The 23,470-nt window shown below is 50.3% G+C and overlaps 1 protein-coding gene across 1 annotated transcript; it reads left to right on the top strand.

The window, feature by feature from the left end:
• Positions 1–15,198: 15,198 nt before the first annotated feature.
• On the top strand, positions 15,199–19,900 carry LOC119100345 (stress response protein NST1). The gene is made up of 6 exons (XM_037223448.1): positions 15,199–15,435; positions 15,715–16,182; positions 16,393–16,794; positions 17,035–17,460; positions 18,017–18,175; positions 18,838–19,900. Exons 1-6 carry the CDS (start codon positions 15,328–15,330, stop codon positions 19,066–19,068), a joined length of 1,794 nt encoding a protein of 597 aa, XP_037079343.1. The 5' UTR covers positions 15,199–15,327; the 3' UTR covers positions 19,069–19,900.
• Positions 19,901–23,470: the final 3,570 nt, after the last annotated feature.

Below are 23,470 nucleotides of genomic sequence, written 5' to 3'. Positions count from 1 at the left end.
AGAGAGAGAGAGAGAGTGAGAAGGGGGAGAGCTCCGCTACATCACGCCGAACACATCAAGCGGCTAATTTAATCAGAAATCGTGTTATTTATGGATGACAGTCTAAGCAGGACAATTTATATTTGTCTCGTGGCATATCATTAAGTGCGAAGAAGCGAGCAAAAATGTTTTTTCTGTCACCCACGAAATTTGGACCCGTCTAAATTGCTACATCGGGCCAAACATTTTAGAAGCCTTTGTGATATGACTTTGAATGGCATGAACCACAAAACAAAGACAAACTTAATGCAATGTGGCACAACCATCAATCATTTTTGTTTCGGGAGTTCATTTACACTCAAGTACAGTTGCTGGCTAGCAAGCAATGACAGATGGTTAAGACTTAACAAGCGCTCTGGTGGGGGTGGGTCAAATTGCCCTCCTCCCCGTCTTGAAGGTTTTTCTGGACTGGTTTCCGTACGGCACGGCGTTATTACGCCAAACTTTGCATAGCTGTAGAAAATCGAACAGCGGATCGTCAGCGAAGTCAACTTCTGGGAAATCCTTCCAGCTGATGCAGCAACGGAGTGTTAGACGAAGCCATACATCTCTGAGATGCTTTCTTAGGCAACACAAATATGGAACGAGCAATTTAAGTTGGCCTAATATACGGTATGAGGGTGAGATCATGGTCAAAACTTACTTGTTTTGTTTCTCTCGGGCTTGCTGTATGGGATAGCATCTGGTGCTCATTTCAAATTTATTGATAGCAGGAACTGCATTAAACATCTTCCATGAACTTCATAGAGGTCGGAACAGGCCATTCACCTAAAATGCCCCAAGTGAACGTTTTGTTTTTGGGAACATACTGCCTAGCGTAATCTTTCTCGCTTATTCATCTGCAAAGCTCAGAGCAGTCTTGTGTTATTTTGGCCACCATGACCTTCAACAGGTCAAAAAAGGTCACTGGCTTTAATTGAGTATGAGATCTTTTACTTGGAAACAGTTATCTAGGTTCGGGGGGCACTTTGGAGACCATCTTCGAATTTGACCTTGTTTGACCTTATTTGACCCGAAGGTCATGAACAAGTAGTTTCAAACTTTTACCTAAGTTACTTTACGTACAGGCCAACACATTCTGTAAATTTGGTGTTTTTAGCTTTCTTACTTCCCGAGATCTAAGGAGGGTCAAATTGACACCCCACCTAAGCGAAAGGTATCTAGCCGTCACGAAAGTGCCCCACAACGTTCAATGATCCTGACATCTTGATATCCGCGTTGTCTTAAGCTGTTTATATTTCTTGATGTTGGTATTTATTGCTCTATGCTCCATTGTTGAGTGTTGATTTTCCATATGTTCCAAGTGCTGTGTACGCTCTCCGTAAACGTGCGTCCTTACTATGTCGGTTATCTGGGTCATGAATTAACCAGTCGGTATTCAGTCACCTTTCCTAGTGAAATGGGGTCTTAGACAAAAGTTGCACTTTCGTCACGTCGGTAACATTTTGGGTATCTAGGTCTGTGGCTTCAGCTCACTGTGATCTAGTTTCAAAAATTGATCAACCCATCCCCGTATATCTTGAGCCGTGTTTTCATTTCATACCACTTCGGTAGCAATCGTTGGCGATTTTATTGAAGTAAACCGGAGAGTTAATGCCGTTGCAAAGTTGGCCAACACCAGCAGTCTGAGGTGCTGTCAGAGCCATCCAAATGATGACTGCTGACGATTGTGAACCTGACGTGTCGCGGCCTGAGTCTGGTGCCATACATTTCCCGTGGTTGCGGCTGGATACCCAATTTGTGAGAGGCATATTGGAAAAACGGAGCCTTTTCAGGGGCGTCCATCGACAGATTACTGCTTACAAATGGTAGCCGATGCTTGAATGGCATATAATTTCAATTTCTGCAGATGGTACTACTCATTAGCTGTCATATTCGGCGAAGACTTCAGATGCCCAGAGGTTGTTATGTATGATGCGCACGAAAGGTGGGGTGATACACATGACATCTGTCCCTACTTTTGTCCGATTCTTCTGCTCGTTAACAAGTGATCGTACAAGACGAGCCGTATAAGCTCAGTTTCGGAACACGATTTGTCTGTGTGTGTGATTCTGTCTGTCTGTCCGTGTCCTCCACACGGCGGTCGGACGAATCCACGGGAGAGTCCAGCACTTTACCTGGTGAGCTAAATGGACAGCACGTGGGCAGAAACTCGGTTCAACCACTGGACCTAGGCTTACTAAGCGGTGGTCTACATGGACAGCACGTGAACAGGGTCTCGGTCCAACCACTGGGCCTATCCTTATTAACTGGTGGTCTACAAGCACGGCAGTCGCATAGGACCCCAGTCCAACCACTGGACTCGGGCTAACAAACTGCGCGGTTTAAGTCTGCGTCGTGGTCACCAACTCTGACGCCAGCCGGGGATATCGACGGAAACAAGACGCGGCCGCGGAGGACAGCAGAGGCCCGAGTGGCAGTCTGTGGAAGGGGAGCTCGCGAGGACACGGCCGGGACCCGCCCACCCGGCGACCTACTCTGCGTGGCCCCCCACCCCGGTCGGAGGACGGGGGACGGCTCGGCGCGGGGCGGGGCAGGGGCCGCCAGGGTCACGCGGCGCCGTTGCCGGTCCTGGCCGGGCCAATGCCATGACGACAGGGCCGACGCACGCGAGGCGTGGTCGGCCGGCGGCTCGATCGGCGCATCGCGCTGCGCCGTTGCGTAACTAGTGGCAGTTACCGTGCCTGACCGGCGGCGGCACCGACCGGGGCCGACATCTGACCACGGCCGCCAGCAGGCCAGTTATTGTTAGCTCGGTGATAACGCAGATGTGAACTCCAGAGTCAATGATTTACAGAAAGGAGTCGGGACTGCGTGAAAACGGGAGGAAACCGGTTTCTTACGGAGGGCAGCATTCCGTGAGCAGGTTTACTTGCTTGTTACCCGGGCAGGTGTCTGTCACTTTTCTTGACCTTCTCGAAATGATGACTTGAGACGATCAAAAGTTTGTTTACACCGTCGTAGCATATACGGACACTTGCATGTACATAGCAGCATCTACTTGTACGTGTTAAGCAATTCAAAAACGAGCAATTTGATTATGAGAACCGAAATCCATTGGACATGAATAACTTCTGTACCGCTGTTATTGACCCATGTGTCACTCCACGACAAATCGACAAGTAGATAGCACGGCAACTCCTTTAAATTGGACGGAAAACATACCAGCATATTAATTAGACGGCCAAAATGCAATTCTGCAAGCTTTAGAACCGTATGGCGTACTGATTGGAGAAAACAGTAGATGAAAATACGTGATGACGTCACGAAACTTAGTTTTCTATTTATTCTAGCGAAAACAGTTTGTAGAGTGTAATGATTGGAAAACTGCGTGAGAAAGCTAAATACCTTTATCTGTCTGAAACAAGGGTTAATTGGCATTTCAGGTCAGCTAGGTACTTACAGCGACCTAGTTTAACCTTCCACGTGGTTTTTGAAGACGTGTTTCATTCGATTTTCTTCAAGCTGACATGCAATTCAAGACCAGCTTATTGCCGTGCAGACTGAACGAATAACTCGATGGGATATCCTCTAGATCGATCGCAAATCTAATATAAGCGTTACAGATCACGCACGGCGTCACGGCACGAGTCGGCGGACCGGTATCGGCTGGCCGGGCGTGATTGGGAGCTGTGACCATGGCTTTGAAATAATTTATTTCAATCTTAAAACCAGTCATTTTGACATCCCTCACAAATTCTGGAACAATGTCTGAATGACGGCGCGTGCTAATCGACCTCACGTACCTGTCGTCCCTCACGAGTCGCAGAGATGTCGTGCGCCCCGAGGCCTCACAGCACATCGATAAGCATTGTGTGAATTTGAGCTGAAGCTCAAGATGAGAAGAAACGAAAAAGTGGTCTACATTTGCACTATTTCTTTTCTAATTTCGAGTAGAGCGAAGGTCTGCCCTGGCTCGCTTGAAACCATACACATGGAATTCGATACAGCACTCATCCTATTCCACGCCAGATCCAGGCTGTGGCCCAAAAGAGGGTCAGTGAGAATAGAGTCCTACTTCCAGAGGGTCGGGGAAGTGCAGGCGTCCAGTTTTGCGGTTTTCAACAAGTGTCGTCAGGGAATGCTCTATGAAAACAATCGGTTGAAATCGGCCAAAAGAGAATAAAGTAGAATTGCTTGCGTGGCGTAGCGGTATTATGGCGAGTGGGGTGTAGACCATTTTCCGTCATCACGATTCAGACTTATTTACTTGTTAAGTTGTTACATATATGCAGAATTCGGGCGCCAAACCGAAGACATATGCAGAGCCGTTTGACCAAAACCACAAAGCACCTACCAGGAGTATGCGCAAAATTACCGACAGCTCTCTGGAGAACTCCTCTCTAAACGTTTCGTTAGAAACTGGGGATGAGTCGATGCGGCTTGCTAGAAAAGAATAGTCATTCACCGTCACGAATATTAATACAATCCTGTCGACGAGAGGCAATGTCGAAGCCACAGAAACTATGAACACAAGCTCCGGATCAACAGCAGGTTTGAGTTCATCCAAGGAAGTGCAAGTCCGGATTCAAGCCCACATCATGAGCTCGCATCAATGTTTATCTCGAGCTGGATCATGAATGCATCCCGGATAATAAGCTCGCAATTCATGACTTATCCGTGATCATGATTCTCGCGATCATAATAACAAGGCGCACACGTAATAGCGTCTAAGGCGAGAACATTTTTATGTCTGTTCATGTGAGAACGGCTTTTTTTCTTTGTCCATGCAAATGCGCAACAGGTGGGATGAGCCCCACCACGTGTCTGCATGTGTTAATCGGTACAGTAATGATAATGGTGGCATTTGTGTGCAGGACTTGTCTAAAAAAAATCAGCACAGTTCCTTAACGTATGCTCGGGCCACTCTCAAGGTTGACAACGTCACCGGGCTCATGAATGCGTTGTCCGCCGTTGCATGGGGACTGTTGAAAACGCAACGGCTCAAGAACGGGGACGAAAACGAGGGAAGTTTGTTGCTATTTCGAAAGTCATGATGATATATTTGTCCACTGGCCACTGTTTTTTTCCGAAATGGGAAAAAATATTTCACCGCCCAAAACGCAGCCCATGGGTATCATTGGCAAACCCCTCTTGAGCGGGTACAAACTTAATAACATAATTTCATTTGTGGCATGCTTCAAAACGGCTTATGAACCCATCAGCACAATAATCTGCATCATCAGTGATAGTTTAAATCATTCAACGGCCGCAGTAAACACTCGCCAGGAAAAGATACTAAGCATGATGCTGATGCTGAAAAGCTTCCAGCCAAGTCCAAAACAAATCCATTGTTTGCCTTTTACTGCCTGAACCAATAAAAGAGTAACTTTCTCAGCGTATGCCACCGCACTGACGATTTGCGACCTTGATGTCATTGCAAGTTCTCGCCACCTTTCATGGGAACTGCCCACGCATCGATGTGGGGGGCACCGTTACAATAACTAAATAAATAAATGCATAATGCTCAGAACCGGATCGAATCCTGGCGCTACACGTCGCGGCTGCACTGACCACATTGCTGGTAGTGGACAGGCAAGTTATGGACGCAGGGTATTAACTTCCGCCCGGCTCAGGGGAACTGATTCCCCCATCTTTTTTCGAGCACGGTTCAAAATAAACACTCGCAGCACCACATTTTTAGAACCATGTGTACATTATGCATGAACCATTATGATACATGAACCATCATGTGTCAATTTGGCGCCCTCTGTGCGAATTTAAGGCTTTGATCTGCCAAGATCAATAGTCTAGTTCAGGCTAAATAGGCCAGCGTTGAAAAAAACTTGGACTACGCGTAACTTTTTGCGCTTGCACTTGTTTGCTCTCAACTTTTGCGCTTGCTGCAGTGATAGCAAATCATGGTGCTTAAAGTTTTAATATCTCAGATTTACCAAAACAAGGGAGATCAGTGACCTGAGGCGAGGTGAATTTTTGCTTTTTCCGTAAATAATGAAGATTTGTACGCGTTTTGTGCAGTTTTGTTGTGTGCATATGAGGGAAGGATTACTAACGTGCGCGGCCATCACATGACCACAGAGCGTAGCCATCGGCCTTGGTCATGACCTGCCCATATGGCTGCCTTCTGCAAAACACATGATGATCTCAAAAAAGACAGTTTTTTAGGTAAAGTTGGTGAATATTCGACTGAAGAGATGCTGTGGTATCATTCGAATGCATCATGAGAACAGATGACGTGAGAACATACAAGTTCATACGAGGTCATCCAAGGTCAACGACCTCTGTGGTCAGTAGCGAAGAGACTAGTTGAACGAGCGCGATGCGTCTAATCACCTTTATATCGCATTTGTAAAACTGGTGACGCATAATTTCATGTACCAACGCGTCTGTTCTCAGTTCATTACAAATGCATTCCCAAATGTAGAAGAGAATATGTATAATGTGTGCAACTCGCGAGCTTGAGTACCTGTAGGTGAACAACGTACTATTTCTGACCATAGGAAAACAATGTACTGATGACTTACACCCGGTTATCACTTCAGTTTTGTTATCATTTGGATGTTTCAAGAATTTGACCTTAATTAGCCGATTCCTGCTTTCTGATTCCTACGGCTGATTTCTAGGCCAGCCTAAAATTATTTTGCTGTGTCTGCAATTCTTTCGTCCCACAGCTATATCTGATAAAATAAACTTAGTCAACAACACAGTGTGAAGGAAAAAGTCTCGTTCATGTGGTCTACTGGTAGCCCAGTTTCGAACGACGACCTGATCTGAACTGATCATTGCGGAAGAACAAAAATGGTCGGAATGAACTATTCACAGTTCTCACGCTTAGTTATGTGCCCTTAATATCCATCTTGACGTGCTAACATGTGCTTTAATTGCATCCATCAGAGCGACTGTTGTTTCCTTTCGTGGCCTCAAGTGACCTGACATTTGACCGATGGCTAAAATTTTGTACGGCGACGAGATCTTCACAACGGTATCCTTGCTTTTTCCTAAGACATCTGCGAGTTGGAGATCCCAGTGGGGGCAGTCGTTTCCCCCCCCCCCCCCCGGGGCGCGGTTATCTTACCCCTGGCCGGTCGCAGGATAATCGCTTTATGAGGCACAATGCAGAGAGGTACAAATATATGCGGTTTATTCATAGATAATCTACTTGGCACCTGCGCACGCACTACCCTTCTAATAATAGGCCTGTGATTTGTTTGGAAGCCCACGCTGTTTAACCTACCCTTCCATCTTTATTGGCAGGCGTACACATCATTTATATCAGAGGCGAGGTACTTGACGAGGATCAACGGCGCCCGAGCGAGGTACTTGACGAGGATGAACGGCGCCCAAGCGGGGTACTGGGCGAGGATGAGTGGCGGCCGAGCGGGGTACTGGACGACGATGAGCGGCGGCCGGGCGGGGTACTGGACGAGGATCAACGGCGGCCGAGCGGGGTACTGGACGACGATGAGCAGCGGCCGGGCGGGGTACTGGGTGAGGATGAATGGCGCCCGAGCGGGGTACTGGGTGAGGATGAATGGCGCCCGAGCGGGGTACTGGGCGAGGATGAGTGGCGGCCGAGCGGGGTACTGGACGACGATGAGCGGCGGCCGGGCGGGGTACTGGACGACGATGAGCGGCGGCCGAGCGGGGTACTGGACGACGATGAGTGGCGGCCGGATGGGGTACTGGACGAGGATGAGCGGCGGGCGGGCGGAGTACTGGACGACGATCAGTGGCGAGCGGCAAGAGCGGACCAATCTAAGCGGGAGGAGTATGCGGTCGATGAGTGGGGCGGAATGCTAGGTGCCGTGAGGCGGTCACGCGGCCGCCCGTTTACGGTGACGAGCTCCGACTGACCGCGCGCGGCGCAGATCGCCTGTTGTGTGCCGAGACTCGCGGACAGGCACGGCAGGCGGCGTCGTCTGCTTCTCGTTCACCTTTCGCGAGAGCTGAGGTTTCGTGCAGATGCTGGCGAACCAGTGCTGGACGACAGCAGAGGTGGGCGAAGTGAACCAAACAGTTGTCTCCTGTTTAAGATGATCCGTTCACTACGTAGGTGAATCAAGTTAAAGTTTATCTGTTAGATTGATCAATCATTGTTAATGAATGTTACTAGGCTACGAAATTATTAATGAATCCAGTCTTAGGTGAACGTTTCAAAACTTTTGTCCAATGCTGGAGTTTTAACTTAAGCCTCGTCAAAAGGTGAAAATAGATTAATCGCACCCTTTGTTATCCAGTCACCGTATTTAAATTGGTATGAGTATGTGTGCATTTCTCACCCATACTGTTGCCCTGAAAAGCTGACAGCCAGGGATAACGATTCGCTGCAATATGAAATTTGAAACCTTCGGTGGGTGGATTCAGATCTGGACTTGGACTACATGATTCGAATGGACTGAAATACATCCGAATATACACGAAGTTCCCGTAGAAATTTTAAAACATCAGTGTCGTAGAATTCCCCACTTTTAAACCGATCGAATAAGTGTACAGATTAATGTGTTCAATGAACTGCCAATGGTACTTACCTGCCTAACTTGGCCAAAAGCATATGAGAAACCAGCCTGCGCATGCGTTGAAGTCTCAGTAATTCATGAGGCATAGCCAAAGTCACGCACTTCTCCATAGCATGCGTTACGGAGAAGTATACAGCTAAGTACGAGAAGAGGTGGACATGGCGTCTCAGTCTTTCTCGCAAGCACTAGCCTGTCCCAGAGGTGCTGTTTTCTGGAAGTGTCAAAAAATTGGGCTGTCCGATCTTTTTTAAATAGAATAACCAATACCTACAGCCAATAATCCTAGTCAGTACCGCGTCTCTGCATTCCCTCTCTTGAACCAAACGAAAAAAGAAACTGATCGTTGATCAGTAATGCGCATCACGGGCTTTCGTGAAGACAATTGTCCCATCACACAGGACATTGCAGGTACCATGTGGGTATCGCAGGTAACGAATGTGCTGGTGCCACCGCGAAACAGGCCGCGCGCGTACCTTGCACCCGCGCTCTACCTCTGTCGGCAAAGAAATTTGTCCTTGCCATCGCCCCATGCACGACAGGAAAATGGCAACACTGCTGGGACATCACAGTACGAGACAAGTCAAAGACGATCAAGCCACAACTGGGCTCATTACCGTCAAGCTCACGCAAGTGAGACGCGAAAAAGTTCTCAACAGGCTGAGAATTGGCCACAGGCACGCGACACGTAGCGGTGGAGAATGGCCTGAATGTCCTCGTTGCCATGCGAATGCACACGGTCACAACGTCTGGGATTGATTATGTATAGCTTTCCCGGGCGGTCGCCTGAAGGCTCTCACCCTACGGGTAGGCCCGCCGCAGTTTTTTTAAAAGGACCCGCAGAGCAACCAACCTCTACCAGACCGCAGTGTGATCTCGATCTCACTGAAGGGTCATTCCACGACAAATAGACCGGGGTATAATACGGCACCCTCTTCAAATTTGACACAAACATGTTGATAGGTTACTTATACGGCCAAGACACGATTTTGCAAGTCTTAGAGCCGTACGAAGCACCGATAAGCAACTATGAGCAGATGAAAATACACTGTGACGTCGTGAGCCTTATTTTTTTAGTTTTCTCGAGCGAGAACAGATGGTGGAGCATAATGTTTGGGAGCAGTGGATTGGAAAGCTAAATACGGGTGTGTTTCTGAAATTAGGTCAATATAACATTCAAGCTGAACAAGGCACGCTTTTGTCTTTGCCATAATTTTCTGAAAATGGGCGTTCGCGATCTTCTTAAACCGATATGTCATTTAGGACAAATGGATTACCGGCCGGCATCGCATGACCGGGCGAAGTCGGCTCACTCCGTCGGGAGCTGTGACCGTGAGCTTGAACCCGTTCATTTCAACCTTAAAACCAGCCACTTTGTTATTCTTCCGGAGCTCTACACCAGTGTCTGAATGGCCAGTACGACTGAATGAATGAATGACTTAAGAATGTTTGAATCACCAATGCGTGTTAATCGACCTCACGCACCTGCCATGCCTCACGGGTCGCGTAGATGGCAATGTCGTGTGCTCCGAGGTCTCACCGCACATCGATAACCATTATATAAAGTTGAGCTGGAGTTAAACATGAGCAGAAACGAACAACTGGTCTGAAGTTGTATTACTTTTCTTATCTGGCCTGGAGCCGGAGCTAAGTTGTCTTGTGAGCCAGCCCAGCACGCCTAGATCCGTACAAGTGGACTTTGGTGCAACACGCATGTAATTTGACGCCGGTTCTAGGCAAAGCCCGCCGGGACCCAGGAGAGGGTCAGTGAGTGTAGAGCCTCATTGTCGGGAGGATGGGAAAATGGAGGCCCGCAGTTTTGCTGCTTTCAGCCAGTGTTTCTAGGGAACGCTCCAAAAAACAATGCGCTGAACTTAGTCGAAGAAGAACAGAAAGCAATGGTTTGCGCGGCGTAGCGAAAGCACAGCCAGTGCGGTCCAAGCCATCTGTCATAACTGAGAAGAAGATTTGCTAACTAGATCAGCTGTTATAATTATGTAAAACTTCCGTGCCAAACTGAAGTTATTTGTAGCGTTGTTTGACCTGAGACGCAGAGCAGCGGGCAGGAGTTTGCACCGAATCACCGACAGTTTCGAAGAGAAGAACCCCTCTTTAAGGGGTGAGGTAAAAGTAGGAGATAAACCGCATACGGCTTGCTGGAAAAAACATAGCCATCCGCCATTTCAAACTCCGATGCTATCCCGTCATCGAGTGAGCGTGTCTGAGTACAGAATCTAGACAAGCTCTGGAGCAACGGCAGGACTGAACGAAAGTACGAGCCCGGATAGCGAGGTCATGATCTGGCGATCCATGGCTGATTCATGGCTTATGATTGTAGTGGTCAGGATTCCAAGGTCCGGATTGGAACAGTTACCCACAGTAGGGTCTACGGCTGGGGAAATTGTGTTCGTTCACATGAGAGCAGTTTTATTTCTTTGTTTATGCAAACGCGTAACCTGTGGGACTGAAGCCCTTCTCTCCATGTCATACAGGGGAAGACGCGTAGCCTGCGATCTGGGGCAACTACGGGACTGAAGCCCTTCTCTCCATGTCATACAAGGGAAGACGCGTAACCTGCGATCTGGGGCAACTGTGGGACTGAAGCCCTTCGCTTCATGTCATACAAGGGAAGCACACGCCAGGGTTGGTCTAACCTGCGATCTGGGACAACTGTGGGACTGAAGCCCTTCTCTTCACGGCATACAAAGGAAGGACACGCCAGGGTCGGTCTGTAATAGGACGCGCCTCGGGTTACAGCCCCCAATCACCCCAAGGCCCCTGGCCCTCGCTCAGCCGACGAGTCGGAGAGAACGTCGGCCAAACTACGACAACGACAAAGACGGCCAGCCGCGCGGCCTACGCATAGATCGATGCGAAATGCATGTCCTCGGCTATTGTGCAACGTTACAGCCCACACGAAATGCATGCCCCCACGCGTCCACCCCACGTGTGTCCTGACTACTCGGAAGGCAATGCTTTCGCCACTGTTTTCCAGGGGCACGTGCGTAGGATGTACGCGTCAGTGATTCGGGAGTGGGCACGTATGGACCAGCAGATATTGCGAGCCTGTCCGATGCAATACAACCAGTGTCTTCTCAGCCTTTGGAGCAATATCTCCGAGATCCCGACTACACAACCACCCCCGGCCAGGGCGAGTTGGGTTCCCCTCCCCCCCCCCCCCCCCCCCCCCCCCACTGGGATCTCAAACTTCCAAACGCTGGATGAGAAAGAAAGGATAAGGCTGTGAAGCTCTTGTCGAATCATGAAGAATGCGCACCAATTTTTCATCTTAGGTCAAAGGTGAGGCAACTGGAGGTCACGAAAGGTAAAAACTATTGTCGCGATAAACGCTGATAAAGTCTGTGTTAATACGCCAAAACAGACATTAAGTGCGGGTAAATAAGCGTTAAGACTGTGGAGGGTCCACTCCGACCATTTCTGCTGCCCCGCAAGAGCCAGGTCAGATATCTCACCGTTCAAAACGGTCTACCAGTAGCCTACTAGAAAGACGCTTTTTCACGATGCAGTTCTGGCTATGTTTATTCTTTTAGATGCAGCTGTGGTACAAAACTTTTCCAGATGCAAAGACAATTTTAGGCTGGCTTAGAGGTTCTTTAAGGTCAACTAAGGCCGTCAGCTAATTACTTCATAGACGTGTCCTCATCAAATTTGAAGAGGTGCCGTGCCGATATGCACCTGTCTGTGGTCGCTTTCCCGTGGCATGTCCATAAAACAGACGACATTTACATGAAGAAAAATGCAGAAATACGGAAACAATAGACAGCTCAACTGGGTTTTCTGATAACTCCGAGTTGATGTCCATTTTTCTAAGATTTTCTGTTTAAGATAGCCCGCTTTTGGGCGTGGAATACTAAGGTTTATTCCCATGAAAGTGTGGGGCATGCCTCAGCCTAACAGTTATAGTGGGCAGCACCCCTCCTGCCTTCTGTTCTCGGGCATGTGGACAGAGACCTCTGAATGGCCTTTGGTTAAGACCTCTGCCCATCACTACTAAGGCCTTGTTGTGCCGCAGCAGCGACAAAATGTAACCAGGGATATTTTTGCGGGGCAGGCTGTGTTTCGTTCGCTTCGTGCTGATTCGGGCTGTGTTGCGCTTGGGATAAGGTGGGGCAGGAGATAATTCAGAACTGTAGTCCTTAGTAAAACGCATGCTTCCTTCAACCTCGAAACCGTGGCCAAATGAAACCTAAAGGCTCCATTTGGGAGTCGCCCTCGATTGTGGGGTGTAGACGCTCATTTCGAACTTGGCTTGGTTTGCGTCATCTTTCTGTTGATATCGATGTCCATAAATAAAAAATCCTGCTGGTGCTGGGTTGGCTGGAATTTATTTGTAAACCCTAGGGCAAGGTTGGGAGTCAACCTGTTTGAAGCTTCTTGTACATCAGTTCAGTGTGGGCCTGTCTAAAACATCCTTTCACTGACCTAGAGGCTTAGGACACATTGGTGCACTAAACCTCATGTTTTCATGTGCCAAACTTAGGCCAGGCCATTTTGTACTGAATTGTCTTGTTGCTTTTGCATGAGAAGTGTTTCTGGTAAATGTTTGTTAGAAATGATTATGCAATATCATAATCCTTGGAAACATGCTTGGTGTGCTAAAATTAATGGGTACTGTCAAAGTCTGAGTGTTCAGATCTGTGGCATACATGTGCTGAAAATGTTTCTTAGATGCTGGGGCTATAATGCTGCTGTTACCCTGGGCATATTCTGTAGCTTTTTTTAGTTGGGAGTCTTCCCATAATCATAGTCAGAGTGAGGGCAAATGTCAATTGAATGAGGGCAATTTTGACCTGGATTTTGCAAGCCATCAAGCATGTAGTCTTAACCCCTCAGTTCCTATGAAACCATAGCTGCTGTATCCCTCCCCCCTTCCTCTTCACTACATTTCAGGCCCTGTGCAGAATTGCCCTAGTGACTCAGTCAGTCAAGCACCTGCCTGTCAACCTACTCAAGTTGGGGTACAAGGGTTCAAGCTGCTTCTGTGCTTTCTGTTTGCTCCTGGCTGGGTTGGCTTGCAGCCAGTGGCGGTAGTCGCTCTTTGAGGTCCGATGAGGCCATAAAATGGGGTGGACTATGTTAAGCTCACATCACATTAAACCTTTGCCACAAATTTCTGCTTTTGGACTAGAATTTCTTTATCAGATGGAGGGGGCAGTGTCTGTACAACAAGCTTTGCTTATTTTGAACTCTGATCTCAGAAATCTATCCAGGAAAAAGTTTGGACAAAAGTAGTGAATAAATGCTGCTTTTTGTTTGATGGAAACTGTGCCTTGATATTTCTTGCCACTTTGTGCACTATTGCATTTGGATGATACAAATGTAATGGGGATGTCTCAGAAAATGTCACTTTCCAAAATGCGACAGTTTCTGACCAGGATGATTCAGCAAACGGTTGTTTATGGCCGGAAGGCCCAACAATGCTTTGTGTGCTCCAGCTGTCCAGAATTTTGCCAGACAACATCAGCCCCATTTGCAGATGAGCCAAAATGTTGAACAAAGTTGCTACAATCAGTAAATAACAATCATCTGGGGAGACTTATCAAGATCCAGTTTTTACATTGATGTGATGTACTCCAGATTTTACCAATTTATTTGGCCTTGGCACAAACACAACATTTTAGATCACCCCACTTGTTGACCGCAACACTATGACCCTTCTTTTGTTGGACACTTCATGACTAAATACAATATTTTGTGAATTATAGGCATTTTGCTAGCAGGCTGTTGTTTATCTGAGATGCTGAAAAAGTTGTCATAACAAGGTATTAAAGGGGTCTATCTGTGCGACATGTTTAGTCATGATGTCCAAGGATGCTTTGTTTTGAAGATGTGGGTCCCATCACTCTGGCATTGAAACTCATGTGGATCAGTAAGAAATTTTGAATCATTTCTATGTCTTTCTGTACTATTTATTAACATGCAGCATGACATGCACAAGCTGTAATGGCTACATAAGCACTCAAGCCTTTTATAGATCACTGAAGTCATTTGGTATCCAACTCTCTTCTTTGCCATTTAATTGAACATGTATGAACAAAGTCTGCTGCATAGATTTTACTGGAACTGGTTTTTGAAGTAAAAACGAGCTAATTATCTTGAATGCCCTAAAGTTACACATGCATTAGCCCAGCCCAGCTAAGAGTACTGAATTCATATTTTGAAGGAGTAAACAGTTAAATTGAAAAATGCATCTGGTTCATAAAAGAACTGTTAATGATAATGATGCCTTGAGGATAGAAAACTTTTAATCTCATAAGTGTCACATTTTTGCCCTGTTGTGTTGCATAAGATGGTGATCATTATTAACAAGCCTTTTGTGGTTAGATTGTTGTTGTGGTTAGATTGTTGGTGTGTTTAGAAGGTGCTTTAATTTCATTGTCAGCTCAGACTAAATGGGGCAAATCCTGTGCCCAGTGGTTGGCACCTTTGTATCCCACACAGGTGAGCAGGGAACAGATCCCTGTTGCAGCATGATTGTAAAGTCATAATGCTGACTTTAGACACAGCACCACAGCAAAGCGTGGTGCTGTGTGACAAACCACCATGCTCAGCTGGATATTGCAGTGGCCTAGCCATGAGACATTCAAGCTTGTTGCATTGACTTCTGCATCACATGTTGGTACATGTGATAGCAAATAGGTTTTGTTATCACTGACAACACATTTTTTGTTCCCATCCATATAATACAGTGGTGCAATCAAATGGACATAACCCAGACATACCAAATGCAAAAATGAAAATGCATATATTCAGATATGCTTGACATTCCAATGTTCATGCAGCTTTTTGCACCATGGATGGAGTGCCAGTGAAGATTAGTGAACAGTGCCGGCCTCCAGGAAAAGTTCATCTACCAGCATCACTTCGAACACTTCCGCCGCCGGAGGTTAACGTTCAAACGGTCAGTGTGCGTGACTGTCTGTGAATTAATGTTGGTTAGCGAGACTGTTTGTTATCTTCTGAGTCTGAATTTGTGCTACCATGGTGACACTGCAGATACACAATTGTAACTGTGCCATTGTTCGCACTGAAAGCTCAGATGCAACAGCACTTGAGCATACCACTGTCTGATATATGTTGGGATGGTGGTATGTTTATCTCAATAATCTGTTATTTGTATTTAATGGAAACTGCCCACGGTGTTGCCTCATGATGCTGATAAAACACAATGCCACTACAGTACACTTTCGAGTTGGAGGAAAAGGCTACACATTGGGTGCAGGAACGTCGAAGAAATCTGTTGTCCGAAAGAGCGGAAAGACAGAAACGTTTAGAACTCAAAGATGCAGCCAAACAAAAACAGAAAGAAGAACTGGAGGAATTAGCGAAACAGGAACAGCAGGAAAAGCTTAAGAGAGAGGAAGAGGAACGGCAGCGGCAGGAGGCAGAAGCGGCGAGAATGTTAGCCGAAGAAGAGGAGAGGTTACGTCGCGAGGAGGAGGAAAAACTGGAGGAATTCCGACGACGGCGTGAACAGTTGTCTCGCCAAGAGAGTGAGACGGCGGCAGAGCGCGTGCCCGCCGCCGAGGTGCAGGCCGGCCCGGAGTCTCAGCCGCCGGAGCAGGGGGCGACAGCATCGTGCGGACCGGAGCCGGAGGAGCCGGCGGCTGCCTCGCCTCCCACCGGCACGCCGAGTCTGCCGACGGCGACGGCGACGGTGCCCTGCCCGCCGGCAGCTGACGCGTCGTCATCGGCGCCTGAGGCCGCGCAGGAACCCGCCGCCGCTCCGGCGGCAGCCGCGCCAGCAGCCGTCGCCCCAGTCGCCCCAGCCGCCGTCCCAGCCGCCGCCTCAGCCGCCGCCCCGGCCGCCGCTCCGGCCGCTGCCCCAGCTGCTGCCCCAGCTGCCGCCCCAGCCACCGCCTCAGTGGCGCCCGGCTGGCCGGCGCCGAGTGTCGTCTCGTCAAACCCGTTCAACCCATTCGCGCGGCCGGCAGGCTCGGCCGTGCTGACGCCGCAGTCGTGGCAGCAGCCGGGCGCCGGCGCCGCACCCTTCCGCGGCAGTGGCTTCAACTACCGCGACTTCGAGAGCCAGGCCAGCGACCCATTCGACAGCGCCGAGCTCAAGACCATCAACGACATGGAGGAGCTGGCCTGCGTATTCCGGCCTTCTGCCAACGCCGCCGCACCCGGCCCATCTCACTCGTCGGCCGCATACTATCAGCAGGCGGAGCAGCGGCAGAACCAGCAGCAGGGACCACAGCCTCCGCAGCAGCAGCAACAGCAGCAACGGCAGCGGCAGCAGCAGGGAGCACAGCAACAGCAGCAGCAGCAGCAGCCACAACAACAACAACCACAACAACAACAGCAGCAACTGCAGCAACAACGACAACAACAACCGCAGCAGCAACAACAACAGCAACAACAGCAACAGTCGCAGTCGCAGCCCCAGCAGCGACCACAGCAGCAGGTGCAGTCGCAGCAGTACTTCCCGCGCGCCGGCGGCTCCACCAGCGGGCCGGTGTCCGCACCGAGCCCGGCCGTCACCGGCTACAGCTACCAGCGCGGCTTCACGCCGTACCCGGGCCAGGCGTACGGCCGGCCAGCTTATGGCCCGGTCGCCAAGTTGCCGACCGACCAGACGGGCTACCGGTACGCCGGGTACGCGTACAGCGCGTCCGGCGGCGGCGGCGGCTCGTACGCGGCTCGTAATCCGTACCCTGCGGCGACCACCGCCGAGCCGACGGCCGCCTACCCGGCCGTGTCCTCGGCATCGAGCGGCGTCGTGGCGCCGGCGCAGGCCGACGCCCAGCAGCTGCATGAGTTCTACACGCGCTACTACGCGTCGCCCGGCCTGCGCAGCAGTCGCAGTGTGCCCGACCTCTGCGAGGAGGTGCAGCGCGAGGCGGCCGCGGTCGGCGACGTGAAGCGCACCAAGTCGCACACCCCGCCGCCGCAGTGTGCGGCTGACAGGCCCGCCGCGGCGCAGGTGCGTGGCGGGGATAACGCTCGCCTCCTCTGGGAGGTCCTCGTGCTGGGTCTGTGGTTGAATTTCGGTCATTATGATCAGGGTGGAAAGGCCGGTGCACGAGTGCAAGTCGAGTACTAGATTAGCTTTGGATGATACATAATTATTAAACTGTTAATGCCATTTTATTTCACATTTTCCAGCAATGTCATGAATGGTGGTATATGTTCTTCACGAGTAAAAGGCTTAAAGGCCAAAAGGTACGCGTGTCTTGTTGCGCTATGCCGCCAAAAACGTATCAGTTTACGGAATGTTTGTTATTAGCTGGTTCTTCGCAAACATTTGTGTAGGTGGCGGATGTGATTTTTATGCTTCACAATAAGTTCGAAATGATGTGGTTGTGGTATGGTGATCACGTGTTCTTTGTGTGCTACATGTAGTGCATATACATCAATATGTGTCTTTTCCCTTGCTACGTCAACATCGTTGTGCGGCCTGGTGCTCCGCCACGATGTCTGGAATGTCAATGAACTGCCAATAGTCGGACGTGCTGACGACTTGTGACTTGACACGGCAGGGCCTGGTGTCGCGGCCCGAGCCGGCGGCCGAGGCGGCCGACCCGCTGCACGGGCTGGAGCCGGCCGCTAAGGCCCGGCTGCAGGAGCTCGGTCAGATGGGCTTCCCTCTGGACCGGCTCAGGCGGCTGCACAGCCAGTTCAACGGTGACGAGAAGCAGGTAACGGGGCCCGACCGGTGCCCGACGGTCCTGGCGACGCCAGCATGGTAACGGGGCCCGAGCGGCGCCCGACGAACCTGGCGAGGTCATCCTGGCGGGAATAACGGGCTGACCTGGGCTCTCCATCTGGGGGACGAACGGGGATTCTGTGATGCTAAAGCTGCCGGTGCGGTCCTGACAGCAGGTTTGGGACAGAAGATGTCATACGTTTTGATTGTGACTGTGCGTACCTGGCATGAGCCTGTGCTCTCAGTTGCTGCCTCTGCTCCCGGACGCCTCCTCTGCTCCCAGTCGCTTCCTCTGCTTCCAGTCGCCACCTCTGCTCCCAAACGCTACTTCTGCTCCCAGTCGCTTCCTCTGCTCCCAGTCGCTTCCTCTGCTCCCAGTCGCCACCTCTGCTCCCAGTCGTTCCCCCTGCTCCCAGTCGCTTCCTCTGCTCCCAGTCGCCACCTCTGCTCCCAGTCGCTCCCTCTGCTCCCAGTCGCTACCTCGGCTCCCAGTCGCCAACTCTGCTTCCAGTCGCCACCTGTGCTCCCGGCGCTGCTTCTGTGTCCGTGGCACTGGCTTCGACAGTGATCTTGTGACACTGACGGGTCACGACGCCGTCTAACTTCACACCGCGCGTGCCCCACCGCTAACCGCGCGCTCTCCGCCTGCGGCAGGTGATCGAGTTCGCGCTGTCGGCTCAGCGTCTGGAGGAGGCCGGCCACTCGGCGCTGGAGGCCGAGCGCGGCCTGCTCGAGTGCGACGGCGACCTGGGCCGAGCCGCCGACTTCCTGAACTCGCTGGCCCAGCTCACCGGGCTCGGCTTCCCGGAGCCGCGCGCCCGTGACGCGCTCCGTCGCGCGGACATGCACCGCGACCGGGCACTCGACCTACTCATCCAGGGCTAGCGGCACTGTGACCGGGCGCTCGACCTGCTCATCCAGGGCAAGCAGGCACTGTGACCGGGCGCTCGACCAGCTCGTCCAGGGCTAGCAGGCACTGTGACCGGGCGCTCGACCTGCTCATCCAGGGCTAGCAGGCACCGCGACCGGGCGCTCGACCTGCTCAGGCAGGGATAACAGGCACGGCGATCGTGTGCTCCACCTGCTCAAGCGGGGTGTGCGTCGGACCATTCCCAGGCGGTAGTGCACCGTCGGCATTAAGTGCGGCTGTTGCCCGAAGTATTTGGTGGGAGCGAGCCTGCCACGTTCCGTGCGTCTGATTCCATCCCCGGTGATACTCCCGGAGCGGGGTCCGTCTGCCGCTCCGGGGACGGGCATAATCGACCCTCCGCTGTTCCTTATGCTGCTCGGGTGGTATCTGTGACTAGTGTTTCCAAGATAGTAACTGGACATGGAATCTACAAGTCTCTGGCAGGGAAAGGCTGGATTCCTAGGGTCCGGCGCGTCCCGTATCCCTGACAATACGCGAAGGTGGCCCGCTGGTTGCACGGTCGGCTGTGCAATGTATAGTTGTATAATAGGCGCGGACGCGTCGGCGGGCGCCCGCTGTCCAGTTCATCTGCGGTGATATTCGGTGGCTGGCCGCCGCGCCAGGCTGTCGGGACCACGTTCAGGCGGCGTGTTGCCGTGTGTGCGCCGTCGCAGGCCGGCCACCGCGGCGCGGCTCGGCGCGGCGCCCACGTGTTCAGGGACAATGGCGGAGTCGCGATCTGAGCGCGGTGTGGCAGTCCACTTGTATTCATGTCTCTGCACCACGCGCTGTATGGTATATCAATATATTGGAAATGTAATCGTTCCGTGTGCTGGACATGGCTGACCGCCGAACTGTAAATCCAGCGGCGGTTACGTGGCGCGCCGCTCGGAACGGCACCTCTCGGCAAGAACAGACACTGGAGGCGGACGGAGACGAGACGGCCGTCGCAGGCCATGTCCCGGCTTGTTCCTCCAAATGTCCTGCAAGTGGCTGATGCAAGCCGTTGGCCGGCGTCGTGTAGGAGAGAGCAGATAGTCTCTGTTCACGAAGGGGGAGATCGCGTGTGGTACGCCAACGCCATCTCGCGGTGGATGGGCTATCAATAGGCGGCAGCACATATCTTATTTGGGCTCCAGGACGCTCTTCTGTGAAGGGAGTATCATGACAAGCCTGATAAATTGCATGCCGGCTTGCAATGATTCTGTTAATTTAAATTTATAAAGAAACTGAGACACGTATGTACAGCTATTCGCGAACAATTAAAGGACCTTATGCCGTTAATGGATTCTAGATTCGTTGCGTTAGCGTGAAAGTGAAGTTTGTAGGGAGTGTTCCACTTTTAAATGGGGTTTTCAACTGAAATAACCATCTTGACAGCCTTTCGGCGCTGTTCAAAATCCTGCCCTTCTTAAGACCTAAGCTTCTCTAGTTTCTGAGCTGCACGCCCGCGAAAATGGGGACGGGTATACCAGCAAACGTATTTCAAAGTCACCTTGGCATTCATGACATTACAACAACAACATTTAAATCCTGTCATTACATTAGCTTTGCGGCGATTAAGGCCAAGAATCATACAATTATCGAGGTGTTCATATCTGGCGATCGTGAGCGCGATTTCCAAACATTAATGTCGTCAATGCCCCACCAATGCTGTGCAAGGTACGATGATGCAATTAAACCGCAGGACTTTTACAAGGAAAAGAGCGAACGGCCGTCCAAGCAAGACATCACAGTTTTTGCTCATGCCTGTGTAAACCATGCATTGGCCCTCGCATTGATTTCGTGACGTTATGCTGACAGGATGGTTGCCCGTCGCGTAATGAATGTCTTTGAGACACTGGGTGCGTGGGTATCTGCGGAATTGTTCGCGAATAGTCGTACAGCTTGGAACATTTTCTGGCATGCCAATTTACACAGTTCCCGAAGTTTCTTGGAAAAGTACGTCAGATCATTGACAAATAACTTCCGGCTGGGGTTCGTTGAAGTGAACCCTGGTTCAAAGTTACATCTACAAGAAATGTTTCTCAACGTGGTTAGTTCTGGTTTTCATAGTTTTTCTACGTTGCGGTTTTACTGGTCTGCTTACTGGTACGCTTACGTGGTCTGCAAACGATATTTTAAAGTCTCCCCTATGTCACAGACCTGGATGGAATTTAGTTCTGAATCTTGGTAAAATATGCATGTAATGGAATCACGTCTCGTATATATATATATATATATATATATATATATATATATATATATACATATACAGATAGGCATGTGTGGGAGGGGGGTGCATACCTTTGCCCTGAAAGTGAGGTTCTCACCAGTTAATGACATTCTTTCACCTTGTAAGGTTATTTCACGCCACCAATCTAAATTGTGCTTTGGATACAATCTTTTGCATCAGAGAGAATCTCGAACATTCCAAAGCATTCAACTTTGAAATCAAGGTCATGGAAAACCAACGGCCTGATAGTTGATCCTAGCGGTAAACTGACACGATATTTTATAATGTAAAAGGTGATAAATCAATGTACACAGAGAGTGAATATGATGAAAAATGCAATGAACATAGCATTTTAGTTAAACACACATTTAAAATGCCTGCGGATTCCGTCATCACCAGCACCTTATGAGGCATAATTCAAGTATTGTGGGCCTAATATGTCTTCCATCACAGCATCACATGCAAACATGACCTCACTTAATACTGTATCAAACTGCAAGATTTCCTTAGCTTCGTCTGTAATCGTAGTGTGATGGTCCGTCTACTGCCCCATACCTTTAGACTAACAAGTAGACTGATTTTAGGGCTACCCGCCGCGCGGAATATGTGCCACAGGCTATCAGTTCGACAGATATCAGAATAATACGGAACCGAGTGAGATGCGGCCTCTGTTCTTTGCTTTCACAGTACGCTGAGCGCCTCATTTGGTGTCATGAGGGATACCTGCTCCGTGGTGGCCATCAACAGGATGAGATCAACGCCGCGTTTATACATTAAGGAATAGTGTTGTTGGCCTACCTCGGCATGACTCGTGCTAAGCCTTTCTGTTGCGGACTGCAACACCTTCTGAATCCTCTGGCAAGCAAAGGTATTTTTGATATTTTATTCACGCTTGGCATTAGATCACGTTTGTGATTAGCCATTGGATACGTGCTTTTTCCCACTGTTTGAGATGAACAAGACAGTAACCAGGGGCGAACGCAAATTTGCGACGGGGAAGGCGGGCACAACCAAAAAATATTGGCCCAAAATTCATTTAGGTGTGCAGGAGCCGCGCAAAATTTCTTGCCGGCAAGAAAAGTACGAACGAAAGTTGTTTGGAACAATGCATGACATCCATCAACATCTTGTGTTTCGATCAGTATAGTTTTACGTGTCTACATGCAGTTTCTAATTGCCAACATTTTTTCACACACAAACTAATGCATGCAATGAATTTGATACGGGGTGGAAAGGGCACGTGACCCTGGTGCCACCGCGATTACGCTAGCAATGCCTTGATATAATGTAGTAATGCTCCGGGAGTGATGCCTTTTTAAAAAGCACGAAGCTGCTAGCCCAAGTAAGAATGATCGCTTACCGGGACATAGAGGATGTTATCACGCAAGCCATATATTGCTTGACATCACTCTACAATTCATAGTGTTGCGAACGGCCACGGAGGTTATGTTGACCGATTTTACTGAGATGCACAGATTTCCACGCAGAACAAAAAAACCGTTTGTGACTTGGGTCCTGAAAATATGTGCGTAAATAGCCGAGTATAAAGCGAAACACTAAGTCGCATTCCCTTCATTCCTCCGGGCCAATTGTGGCCAAAGAGTTCCTGGGATGGTCATTGGCTGTCGGGTGGCAAGCCACCGGGATCTGCGTGTGTTTTGCACATGTGCGGTACGCTGAAGAAGTCTTCTTGACCCTTGAGATGCTTTGAGAAGCAGCTACCCGGAAGTGCAGGCATTGATAGCGAAGAGCAGGCACGTACTGCTCACAGCCTCCCCCCCCCCCCCCCCCTGCAGACGCGCGCTTCCGGCGCGGGCACGCCGACACTCGGCTGACGTCACATCTCTGACAGCGCTGGCCGAACCCTCGCCTGACCGGACACCGAGCGGGCCGGACGTCGCCCGGCTCCGCGCGGCGGCCGCTCCTAATGACACGGTGCGCCGCGTCGTTCCCGCAGGGCGCCGTCGCCGCTGGCGGCGACTGTCCGGCCGGCTTTGATGCAACATCGGACTGCAGCTGCTCCGACCTCACGCGCCGTCCAGCGGCGCTCGACGAGCACGCCCCTCGCCAGCAACAAGCGGCACGGACGCTCACATTTTTCGGCCAGCTCGCTAATCTGCCGTGCCGGCTGTCATAACAGCGCTCTCGCTAGGCCACTCTCT

This window comes from Pollicipes pollicipes, unplaced genomic scaffold, assembly GCF_011947565.3.
Source record: "Pollicipes pollicipes isolate AB1234 unplaced genomic scaffold, Ppol_2.1 Scaffold_4881;HRSCAF=5763_pilon_pilon_pilon, whole genome shotgun sequence".
Taxonomy (NCBI): Eukaryota; Metazoa; Arthropoda; class Thecostraca; order Pollicipedomorpha; family Pollicipedidae; genus Pollicipes; species Pollicipes pollicipes.
Note: the sequence above shows the minus strand (reverse complement) of the source record. Positions and strands in the feature narration are given on the sequence as shown.

Bases quoted from the DNA above. Each gene is read 5' to 3' on its own strand.
- LOC119100345 (XM_037223448.1), top strand. From the start codon at position 15,328: ATGGATGGAGTGCCAGTGAAGATTAGTGAACAGTGCCGGCCTCCAGGA. The intron at 15,436-15,714 runs GTCAGTGTGCGT...ATGCCACTACAG, and splicing joins CGGAGGTTAACGTTCAAACG to TACACTTTCGAGTTGGAGGA. The intron at 18,176-18,837 runs GTAACGGGGCCC...CGCCTGCGGCAG, and splicing joins TCAACGGTGACGAGAAGCAG to GTGATCGAGTTCGCGCTGTC.